The 12,424-nt window shown below is 43.6% G+C and overlaps 1 protein-coding gene across 3 annotated transcripts in view; it reads left to right on the top strand.

Annotated features, from left to right (window-relative positions):
* HTR4 (5-hydroxytryptamine receptor 4) overlaps positions 1-12,424 on the top strand; it is a 133,104-nt gene that overhangs the window by 25,918 nt on the left and 94,762 nt on the right. For 2 of the 3 annotated variants that reach the window (XM_062605350.1, XM_062605352.1), the window contains exons 1-2: positions 2,097-2,241; positions 11,516-11,597. In XM_062605350.1, coding sequence (XP_062461334.1) covers positions 11,572-11,597 — 26 coding nt within the window. In that variant the 5' untranslated portion in view covers positions 2,097-2,241; positions 11,516-11,571. Of the gene's footprint in view, positions 1-2,096; positions 2,242-11,515; positions 11,598-12,424 lie in introns of those variants that run through there. The other variant, XM_062605351.1, reaches the window with a different exon arrangement.

The raw sequence follows: 12,424 nt of genomic DNA, 5'->3' as shown, positions 1-12,424 counted from the left end.
CTGAAGTCAGAGAATACAGCAAATTTTTACAGCATTATTATTGTTATCACTGAAAATACCAAGATGGCAAGTTTATTCTCCTCTAATCCACGCTGATTTGCCAAATTCTATTCCCCATCTTTAATTCCTGATTAATTGTATTCTATATGAACCATTTTATTATTGTGCTAGAAAGCAAGCTTGGATTGATAGTCTTAAAATTACTTAGATTGTCCACTTGAGTCTTTCAAAATATTAGTACACTTTTTGGTTAACTTTGACTGTCCAAGTTTACTGGAAATCAAGATCAACCATGTGTAAAGCTCTTTGCCCAGCTCTCTAAAAAGTCTTTTTTTCTTTAGAAGATGCCATTACCTGGACTTGCTAATTTTGAAGTGTCTAGCATTAGCAACTGCTGTTTAACCTTTTGTTTAATATTTGCAGGGATGGAAAAGCTCATCACCACATAATACGTTTCCCCAGAATAGAACAGAAGTGTTTATTGGAGGTGTCTGCTTTTTCTGAATCATGGTCAACAACTCTACCGTTTTCCAGCTGATCAACCTAACTTTTAATTTTTCTTTTTTTCCCAATATGCTCAAAATCCACCTCTTCTGCAGCCTACAGATTTGTCTACAACTGTTGCTGCTTTCTGACCATTTCCAAGCTTTTCTATGTATCCACACCTACCAGCTTTCCTGTTCTTCTCATAGCAGTGTCTTTTGAATATACTACCCAGCTATGACATCTGGCCCATGCAGGGCTGTTGGCATGGAGGCTTCTCTGTGCTTCGGGTCAATGACCTGGTGGTTATCACTCTCTTCTATTTACATCTTTTCTTCTGTTCTAGCTCACTGTTTTCACCTATGTTAAAACCATTAGATATTGTCTAAACTCTTCAATGCACACACAATGTCTCTTCATATATTCCTGCTTTGGCTTTTCTTCTGTTTGCTTCTCAGAAATACGAAGAGCTACCATGATCACCATTTCTTAATGCCATAAGCATTTCCTCTTAGTGTAGCACCATGATGTCCCATGTAGAAGTCTTGGCCAAATGTACTCGCCCTCATCAAGATGAGGGAATAACCCACAGAGCCAGCTCTGAGTTGAAGCCTGGTCCAGCGTAACTGCTCTTTCAGCACATCTCATCATCAGTAGGGTGTTCACCAGTCCCTCCAGGGGTAAAGCATTCTGCATTCATGTCCTGCCAAATTTTCAGCTCTTTCCTTTGGGGATCCGCTGATTCCTTGCAGGGCAGGAATCAAGGGGCTGAGGAAGCCTGCAATGAAAGTGAGATGCGATTTACCCATGAGGGAAGAAATGGCATGGGGTACATTGCAGACAGCCTGACAGAAACCAGCCTGAGAACATTTTTCAGGGAGTAGCAGCCTGAAATGAGCAGAATTTGAAAAATGCACTTGTTCAAAGTACGTGTCCTGGTGGAAATAACTGTTCTCAGTGAAAGCATTGAAAATGAGCCACATGACATTTCATAGCAGCCAGGTGCCTGGTGCCAGACACAGTTAGCATCTGGACAGCTTGTTTTACCTGGAGAGTCTGGCTGATGAGAATTCACAGTCTACCTAAAGCATGTCCTGTCATTCTTTGTTTGGAAACAGCCATTTGAAAGCAGCTTGCCCTGTGAGCTCTTGCATCCTTTTTACCCCTCCCATCAGGAGTGCCATAAGGCTCACTGCTTTAGCCCATGAAAAGATGACCTTCTAAGCCAACCCTCAAGGTCTCATAGCTCCAAGTTTATTTTGGTTTCTTTTAATGACCTGAGGGGGATTCAGTGAGTTAGTAATTTAATTTAAAGGAAGCTAAAAACATCAGCAGCTTCTTGGAATGTGCTGAGCTCAGCATAGTTTGGCAGGGAAAAACACTTCCTTCACATGCATGCTTCCTAAACATGGGAGCACCAGACCCAACTTCTGCTCAACCCCTGCCAGCACAGATGTTGGACCCACCCTGTCCCGATTTACAAGTATCTGCTCTGGGATGATTCCACCTATTGCTTCCACGTGGGGTGATGAGCCTGGGAGCTCATCAGCTGCAGCTGGGATACAGGCTTTTGTTTAAGTCCCATTGCCCTGGATGGCTGTTAGTAGTGTAGGGTATTGGTATGACTACTGGCACAGCATGGTTAAGTGTTGAGCCCCCAGAGGCTGTTTTAACTGCTTTGTACCAAGAAGAATTGCATATTCCAGTTGCTCCCCTCTGACAGCATCAGAGAAGGTCACTGTTCTACTGCTGCAGTATGTAAGTACCTACAATCATCTCGAAGTACTTCTGCTCTGCTATGAAATATTTAGAGCAAACCCTTGTGTAGAGCCTCTGTGCTGAGAATGTATTATAACATGTTCCCTCTCGCATCGTCTCCATCTTTCAGAAAAGTAATTAATTAATTAACCTTTTGACTCTCCTTGATGGTATCAGCTCAACTAGAAAAGATGATGGCTGTGCACTTTATTCTGTACGGATCTGGAGAGCTGTGCAGTCTCTAGGGGACTGTGATTATTTTAGCTTGCTGCACAACTAACTAGCTTTTTGAAGTGAGCCAGAGGCAGATCAGGTTTAAGATGAACGTACTTTGACAGTTTTCCCCCCAGAAGCTGTCATCCTTTAATGGAGTGTGAAGAAATGGCAGCAGAGCCATTAGTCAGGTTGGTTACATATATCTGCAGTTGGGAGCCCTGGGGATTTTGTACCTGCTTCATTTTCTAAAACACCCCCTGGAGTCATGGTGTTTCCAGCCCTGTGCAGGGGCAGCAGAAACCTGGCTGTGCGCTGCCTGTGGCAATCCAGAAAGTTGATGAGAGAGTGTGAATGTGATACCATGAGTTAAACTGGGTGGGGTGTGAATGTGATGCAATGAGTTAAACCAGAGATGTGTCTGTCGGTAATAGCTTCACACCTGCATTAGTTTATTTGTTTTAAACCCCCCCCCCCCACGTGTAGAGAGCTGGGGAGGGGATTTGTTTGGGTTTGGTTTTTTTTGTTGTTGCAAGGATAGTGCTTGTATCAGAGCGGGTTCGTTGGCACCCTTGAGCAGGAGAGAGTAGGGTCTGTGCCTGTAGGCTTTCATCCCATGGGTTATAGGTTTCCAGCCAAGTCTGTGATACGTCCTCTGCTGCAAAGGTATTTAGGCAGATATACCTCAGAACTTCCCATCAGTCAGTTCAGTTAAACAGAAGTAACAAGGAATCTTTAATGCTTGAGATCTAAGGCTTCATCTAAATTCTTTACACAGCTGAAATCACAGAGGATGTAATTCAGCACAACCCTACTGATTTCCTAGTTTTAGTTATACATGAGTAATTACAACATAGATACCTGGGCCAGGAAGCACTCTTGTTTCTGCTGAAGTCCAGGGGTTGCAGAACCATAAACACAATGGTTGGTGTGTCTCGGCGCTGGGCTTCAAAGCAGGAGGTGATTTCCTGCTTGTGTTTCACAGGCTGCAAAACCATCTTATGGCAGCAATAAAAACAAAGCACAGGAATTTTATTCTAACACAATAAAGTCATTGTCATGCATGACCTCCAGATGGGGGGTTGAACATACCCACCGCACAATGACCCATGTAGGAAATGGGGCAGGAGTTGAAGGCAGTGCAGAAGATGAGTTACGCTCTAGTCCCTCTGTGCTATGAATGAATCACAGTGCCTGCAGTGCGGTGGCAGCCTTGGAGGGCTCCTCTCTGCAGAACACAATGAGGAATCTCTCCTGGCTTGCCCATCTGCTTTGACTCATGGTTCTTCTTTGGCCTGGGTGATGCAGTGTTACCCAAAAAGGTCTGCAGGTAGGATGGGAATCCAAACAAGGAACAAAATAGGTGAAAAAGGTTCTCCTGCACAGCAGGCAAAGCAGAGAATAGTATCACAGTAGCTGGGAGTGATTCCAAGCTCTTCCTGTGACATTTCAACACTTGGTGGTAGGGTGGAGATGGATCCTTTCCCTGCTCTTTCCCTTGGCTGTCTCAGGGTGGCAGCTACCAGTGTGTACTCATTAGCAAAGCTCAGAACATCACAGCAGTGTCTCTGTGGTAAGATGAATGCCTATGATAATGTGCATTTTCCATGGGTTATTTTCTGTTTGCTTTAGGGGTTACCTTTTTAAACAAGAGGCTGGAGCCTTAGGCTGTTGCAAATGAGAGGTTTGCCATGGAGTGACACAGTTGCTGCCCATCATTGCCTGTAATGTTCTTGTTGGGGTATGGGTTAACCTCTGCCACAAGACCACTAGCACTTGTCTCTAAAGTTTGTTTGTAGTAGGAGGGCACTATACTGGCTAGTAATTTATTAGAGAATTGATAAAAGCAAGGATCCTGGGTAAAACATAGAGCTGTCTGTAGAGGCAGAGCCGAGTTAGGGATGGTGCTGGGCATCCTGTAGCTGCGGGTTACCTTTGGTACCATTACACCATGTCAAAGCTGAAGGATTTCCATATTTACTAGCATTTACAGTGTACATTTCCCTGCTGCATAAACAAAGTAAGTTTATTTGACTGCAGGCATAGAAAACACAGCTGGTGCCTTTCTAGGGCATTGGTCTCCATACACGGGTTCGTGCTGGTGGAGAACAAGAGTAGCTGGAAGGTGTTTTCTTGGGAGGGAAAGTTTACAGTGAATTATGGGGAAGTTTTATGACCTGTGAGCAAAAAAGGAAATATGGTAGCTTTGTACAAATCCCTATCAAACACTTACGGGTTCCAGTCCTTTGTGCTGATAAGGAGCACTAACACTGTGGCTTGTCCTGCAAACCCATTTGTGACAGTGTCATGGAAATCATGCCCGCCTGTGTTTCTACCCATGCTTCTGATGCACTTGCTGGGCTCGCCCACCCTGCTTGCCTTCATCTGTTGATCGGTATCCCTAACTGTATCTTCGTCTTTGAAAAAGACCCATGCTCTCATGCTAATGTTTCTTGTGGCTCCCTATGCTGAAGGTTTGATATTGCAGTCAAAGACTTGGAGTGTTTTGGTTACTAACTGATAGTAACTGCTAAAGGTGAGAGCAGTGAGTTGTGAAATTTCATAATACCACTGTCATGGTAAATAACCCCTCAGGTTTTATAGCTGCTTTCTCTTCTCAAACCTCTTATAAAAATGTAGCATGGTATAGACAAGGATCTCATACAGATGTCTCTGCACTGGAGCAAAGTCACCCTTGAATAGCCCATAGAAGCTTTACTGCTATAAATATCTGGTCCAAGAGAACAGGTAGGCAGAATTACTTCCATGTACCATTTCTAAGGGTACATCCCCTTATATTGTGCTGTCTGTTAGTATTTTTTTGGTACTCAAATATGGAATCAAAACTTCTGTTTTCTGAAGTGGAGAGCAGCTTGGTGTGAGGTTGAAAAGGCACAGAGGTTATAACTGAGAGGCTGTGAAGGCCAGGTTGACATGAGGCAAAGCCTGCCTGTCTGCAAACAGGAGAGCACGGGGTGCTGGCTTCTGCTGTGACCCTTGTGCTACCTGGGACTCTTGTGTCCTTCAGGAGCATGAGCCCATTAAACTCAGTGCCTGTGGTTTGGGTTGTCAAGCCAGAGGCTCTCTCTAGGAATTTAAATGGCTGTTTTGAGAAATAACTCTTCAGTGAAAAGAATTTCTTATGTCTACTGCAGGTGATGTTGTGCCTCTATTTTTAAGTGCCAGGTTTTGACCTGCTGGAATGCTACGTGATTAAAACCAGTCCAGAGCTCTGTCTCTGCTGACAGCCAAGGGACTTCTTATCAGCTTTGTCCATTGTGGGGAGAAAAGAGACACCAGTGACAGAGAAGGCAAGAAGTGCTGTGGGAGGGGGCAGTGCCTGTAGCAGAAATGGGTGGTGAAAATGGAACTATTTTGTCTGGGAACAAACAAGATGGATCGCTGGTATTTCCTACTCTTCAAGTGTTGTTATGGGCAGGATATTCTCTTGCAGCACTTGGAGGATTTTGGACTGCTCTACAGTTATGAGCTAAAGATTATCTTTGGGTTGAGGTGACTGTCACTTCACAGCATCAGTTTAATGTGGTTTGGGAAGATCTTGTCTGGTTAGCCTTTGCTAGCAGCTTCTCTTTCTCTGATAATGATGAAGATGGAGCTACAATAGAAACCACAGCCCCAAATGTGAAATATGGTGGGAATTGAGAAACTGCCTTTTTTTTTTATTTTTTTTTATTTAATCACAGCTTTAATTTGGCAGATGTTCACTACAGAAAGTGAGGAGCCTCTTGAAATCACAGATTGAGATAGCAGTAGTACTCTATGTTAGAGTGATTCCTCTGGCCTCAATCAGGAATCGCAAATACTGGATGAAAGCTAAATGACTCTGTGAACTTCCAAGAGTTTACACCCTGAGATGTGGAGGAGCAGTTTCTCAGGGAAGGCTAAACAGGCTTTCCAAACACATGTGGCACTGTTTTTTATCAGTCTACTGCTCTGTGTTACCCAACTACAATGAGTGTCTGCAGGGCATCTCTGCTGGTCAGAGGCTGCATCAAGTCATCGTTGCTGCACACCACACTGCTCTAAAAAGATAAAGCTGGCAAAGGATGAGGGAAAGGTAGGGTTTTTTTTTTAACCTTACATTTATAAAGAGAAGAGTGAAGTTGGAGAGCTGCACTGGGAAGTCCAATTCTTCACAAAGAGCATGAGACACTCAGAAACTGAATATAGGGGTTTTCTTTGTATCTCACTCCCTCCTTTGTGGTGCAGAAGGAACAGTATGATATTAGTCTGTTGGTAAAATGAAATGGGCTTTTTAGACTGCCCAGTCCACCCTAGACTCACTTCATTTAAGGTGTCACAAGTGATGAAGCGGCACAATCCAGCACTGCAGGAAATGGGGGTGTAAGTGTTCCAGAATGACTCAACTCTTCTGTTGTCATCAGTTCAGCAGTGATAGAAAGTGGAACTAGATGGGGCTTGAGTGGGTTGGAAATAAATTGGAGGAAGAATGTGTCTGTGTCTAAGTTAATCAGTGCCTTTCAAGGATGATGCCCTGCAAGACTGGTGTGGCTGTTGCTGTTGTCCAGTGGAACATTTTAATCTTTACTGGGCAGACCAAGTCTACCACTTGGCAGGTTTGTGGTCACTTAAGAGACTGAATTAACTGCTGGCCGCCAGCTAATTCCTTCCAGTTTCCAAGAAGCAAGTTCCTCTTTAAGACCTTAAAGCCACTGAGTGGTTTCCCCAAGTATATTCCCAACCAAGCTGTAGGGACATCAGTTTATCCATCTCCTTGTTGCATTTTCCCTTTCCTACCTCCCACCAGTGTGGAGGAGAGGAGGAGAAGGGGCAGAGGTAGGGGAGCATCCACTAAGGTGCCTTTGTGTTGTGTCAGGTGAAGGAGTGAGGCACAAGCATGCAGCTGGTCTCATCTTGATAGATGGGTGGCTTCTGGTTTCCCTGAATGCCATCAGTGAAGCCTTGCTGAGACTTACTACTCTATTGCTTTTGCCAAACCAGAGCCGGTCTCCTGTGCAGTGCTGAATAGGACTAGTCATACACATGTGGTGTATCTGTCTTGCTCTTGGTGGCAGTGATTACTGGAGAACAAAATGAGTTCTTGCCTCACAAGGGAAGTCTATGGAGCTGTCATTTCAAGCCTGCTGGAGATGCTGTGCCTGTATTTTTTTTTTCCATTAAAAAATGCTGCGCTTTGCTGAAGTGAAAATACTGCCAAAATAACAACTTCGGTTGAGTTTCTCTGGGCCAACAGTTCTTTGCAGAGGCCTTCTTTGTTTGGTCATTTTTTTTGTTTGAGTTCCATGACAGATTTTTTGTTTAATTCTGTTATGGAAGATTTCAGTCCTGGGGTAGATTATTGTAGTGAGCTTTTCACTGCATTCCCTGGTAGCAAATCTGAAGACAACATGTGTGAGAAGACTCATTAATACACAGCTGGAGTAAGGAAGCTCAGCCTGACTCTCACATCTGGGCAGGAGAGTGAACCTGTGTCTGAGCAGGAGCCTGTGCTCGAAGCCAGGAACCAGATCTGTAGGAGAAACCAGACCTGGAGCCCCTTTGGGTTCCATGGCAGGTTGTGAGCAGGGCTGCTCTCAGCAAACCCAGGATGGAAAGGGTCTGGAGCCCAGGAGACAAGGCCATGGGTGTGAATGACTGTTGCTCTCAGCCCATGCTGTAGAGCTTCCAACAGCTCAGGAGCTGTTGCAAGCTGGTTGTTTATGTTCAGGAAAACATGACCTGGCTGCATTGACCTGCATGGCTCCATGTGCCTCACCATCATGCATAACAGCAGAGAAGCTCTTTTGTGCTGAAAGGAATATATACATACCATGGGCCGGATGGCATAAGGGTTGAATTAGGAGGGCAGTGTTATCTTTGTGAGGCAGAGAACAGCTTCCTAACTGAGTATGAGTAATCCCTTTAATAACAAAGAATAGCACCAGCCCTTCTGTGTGAGCCAGATGTATTTACGGAACAACTTGTGGAGATTTTTATTACATGGTATTGACATCACTTTTCTTTGTGGGGACTCCGATGACTACAAGTCTGACCACTGTTGTGTCATGGAGAGAGCAAAAGGAAAGGAAGATTCCCTTTCGAAATCCATTATGGAAAAGCTGACAAAAACTTAAAAAATGTCATTGGGTTCGTGTCCTTTCATTATATGTTCCTTGTATGCTTCATCATATGGGGAAAGATGAAAGTAACAGCCCTTAAAACACCACAGGTCTCCTGCACAGTGGTGGCAGGTTTCTGATCCCAGAGGGCTGTGGAATGTGATGAATCAATTTATTGTCCGTTTAGACCCAGATGTTGCTTTTTTTCTATATTTGTGCGGAAAAGAAAACGTGTTTGTGAGGAGAGAAAAAAATGTACTTGGGGCTGCAGAGCTTAGGGGTATGTCAAGAACTGGAAGAAAAAGTAAATTGTATGTGAGGTGCAATATCATTGGCTGTCACACAAACACACCTAACAGCACAGTGAGATGTAGCTGGGTGTTTGAATACAAAATTCCCAGTTTTATAAAAATCCCTACAACCTTCTTTTTTTTTTTTCCCCCTATTTTGTACCAAAAATGTTATTTCTACTCTATAAATAAACCTAAAACAAGTGAAGAAAATACTAATGGAAACAAAATTTTTTTCCCCGTTTTTAAGTGTCACACATGCTGTGACTGAAGGAACAGTGATGCTGGTGCCTATATCGAAAAGCACATTTTGATGAATAGATAAGGCAGCGGTTCTGACACCGAAATTGTGAGTTTTGCTTGGTTTAGAAAGTTTCTGAAGGTATCTTTTAAACCCCGAAGCTGAAGGGAGTATGGGAGACCTGGATACTCCAGATAGGTGACATTTTCTCTTCTTGTGTTCTTACCCTCCACTCTTGCTGGCTCCCATACACACACACAGATGTCCCTTGTAACAGAACTGTAATAGGCATGGACTGCAGCAAAGCAATTTCATAACGTCCCACTGTAGCAGTAAATACCAAAGTCTCTGCTCTTCTGCATGGCAAAGGAACAATTTCCCCTGAATCAGTGTCAATAGACTTTGACTAGATTTTCCTTGTGATGTATCTGTGCTATCCCAGCATAAGTTTAATATCTCTATCTTATGTGCAGGGGCTGCTTCTGCCCTGCTCTGGATCCTCTTGGTGGGGTTCAGTCAAGATCTGTGCCTTCATGGTAAACCAGGATGACAACCTGCTTTTGAAGGATGCTGTAATGCATCTATGTAACTAGTGCTCACAGAGTGTACTGGCAGGCAGAGGAGGTGGGTCAGGATCGTATGTGTTTTGACTGCAGTTTATAAAGTGTTCTATTTGGTTCTTATTTATCTTTTTTGAAATGACAGGACAGGGAAGAATATGTTCCTGTTCCTATTGAAACAAAGCAAATTAAAGTTGGAGGTCAGGTAGGGACACAGATGACTTGATCAGAACCTCTAGACTGTCACCCATGTATTTGCAAAATACAGCAGTATATAAATCACTGGCTTCTGTAGTGCCTTTAGAAACACCAATTGAAGGCTTGAGCTGTAAATAGTGGCCAGATTCTGAAGGTTTCCACCCTCAGATAAAAACATCTTTTGACTTGAGTAAGTTTTGCTTGTAAAGCTATGTATAGTCTATACCTAGCAAAGTACTAATTCTGGTAAACTCTGAGCCAGGCCTGGGTAGTGGGTGTTCATTTGGAGTGTGAACCTGGCATCGTATCTAGGAAGCCTGAGTCAGAAACTTACCCTGTTTTTTTCCATTGGGTTAATAGCACCAAATGCACGAATTCTTTATTAAGATGGTGCATTCATTTCTTTGGAGTCATGATGGAATTTTGATAGAATTAAGAACCCCATTAATATTTATATCTGTGTTACTGGGAGTAAGTACATTTATTTTAACTTGAGCTGCAAATAATTTAGTCCTTTGTAATTACAGTACTGCTATTAAGTATTCATAAGGCTGTACAATATAGTGTCACAGGAAACCTATTTTAATTTAGTGGCAAGTCAATGTTTTAATTTTGTGTAAAAACAGAAACTCATTCACCAAGCATTTTTGCTTGTGTTTTTTTGCAAGCCTTTTATTTTTCATTTATTTCTAGAAACAAGACTATTTCAGCTGTGAAAGTCTTTGGTAATACATAGAGATGGGTCTGTCTGAGGTCATTGGGAGTTTTACCTTGAAGAAGGACAGGATGATTTAACCAAGGGTATTTATGAGCATGCCACTTCCCACACCAGCACCCAGAGCTCACTGGGTGAAGTGTGGCATGCTTTGTGCACTGATACAATGCTTTGGGTTAGTTTCTTAAAATCATTTTTCTACTAAGTCATTTGTAGTAGTTAGAGGAAAGATGCTGCTAGTATTTGGGGCAGGACTACACAGAACGGGACCTTTCAACCAGTAACACAAGGTGTCTGCCGAGGGCTGTGATAAATACAGTTTTTGATGTGGTATGCATGATATCATCTGACATCTGCTTTTTCTCCTCACCCCTGTGGAAACTGAGTGTTTGTCCAGAAGAGTCTTTTCTCTGTGCTGGTGCAGTGGTCCTTGCAGTAGTTTGCTACCTTGCTGCAGTTGAAATAATCCTTTGGGAATCTCGATCCCAGAAGTTCCCAGGAGAAGTGGTGACCATGGAGGGGGGGGGTGTTAGAGGTTGATCTTAGCTTTCAAATGAAGACTTGGAAGCTGATAAGAGGGGGAACTTTTTTTTTGGTTTTCGGTAGAGCCACTGTCCCGCTAGGACCTTGAAGCATTCTGTTAGCACTAAGCTATGCATGAATGGTGGTGTATACACAACCACAAAAGGTTGTCTATCACTTCAGCTTGATTTTGTGTTTCCAGGCATGCACCTTAGTGTTGTGAGATACAAATATGCCAGGGTAGATGACAGAAAACTGTGCTTTGACAGCTTTGCAATGGTATGACTTCATTTGACATGTCTACCAGACTTCTGTTTGCAAGAGAAGCCAGGACAGAGAAGCAAAATGCAGCATACGGGTGTCTTCACTGGGCAAATGTGCATCCGTGAGACAGATCCTGTAACTTATAACTGCCCTTTCTCTCTCCACTGCAGGACGAGGTCTCTTCTATGGACATTGAACTGCCAGCTACCTATGCCTATTGCCTGTGATGGAAGAACTTGATGTTAATGTGAGGTAGGATAAACTACATGGCTCCTCCTATACCTTGTCTTGTCACTAGCGAGCTGCAGGGGGGCAGAAGCTATGTGGGGTGTTTGCAAAGCTACAGGATGCTATATTCTGTTTGTAGACGAAGGTTTCTGCTCATGCAGCAATGCCTGCTTTGGGGTTTCCTGTAGCTTCTGTGATGATGTAGTGTCGTCCTGTTACTTGTGTAAATGTCAGATGTGACCACCAAACCCACTTCACACAAGGACATCAAACTTGTGACTAAACCCGTGCTGCTGGCCCAGACACAGGAGGAAGCAGTATTTCAGTTGCAATAACTCTTTGTGGAAACATACACCTCTCTTCTTAAAAACCACTTGGGGACTATCTGATGTCTCAGGTTTTTATTCTGGGGAGTAGTTCTTCACCCTTCCCCTGTGTGGACACTCAGGTGGCAAAAACATGGGGAAATGTCTTGGAGAAAACTGCTCTGACAGAGACAGATTCAGTGTATACACTCTGGTCCTGCAAGAAGCCTTTCCCTAAGGTGTTACTGAACAGAGATCAGCAGGAAATGCCATACAGAAAAGGTGAGACAGGGTTTTGCACCTCAAAAGGGATCTTGTCGTGCCACCCTGTCCTCACTGCTTTCTCCTCTTGGGCTTTCAGGTTGGGATGTGCCTCTGTGCAAGCCACAACCCATTCTCCCCAGTTGCATGCACAGAGTGAGATAATACATTTTTCAAAGGCAATTTCTATTCTTAATTAGCCCCTCAAAGTGCTGTACTATCAAAGAGAACATCTCTGGTCTTCATTCACCTACTCAAGTGTCAGGGAAGTCACCAGCAACTCCA

This window comes from Pezoporus occidentalis, unplaced genomic scaffold, assembly GCF_034315485.1.
Source record: "Pezoporus occidentalis ecotype Australia unplaced genomic scaffold, CSIRO_AGI_Poc_V1 ctg91, whole genome shotgun sequence".
Taxonomy (NCBI): Eukaryota; Metazoa; Chordata; class Aves; order Psittaciformes; family Psittacidae; genus Pezoporus; species Pezoporus occidentalis.
This window is presented reverse-complemented; position numbering and strand designations above follow the sequence as displayed.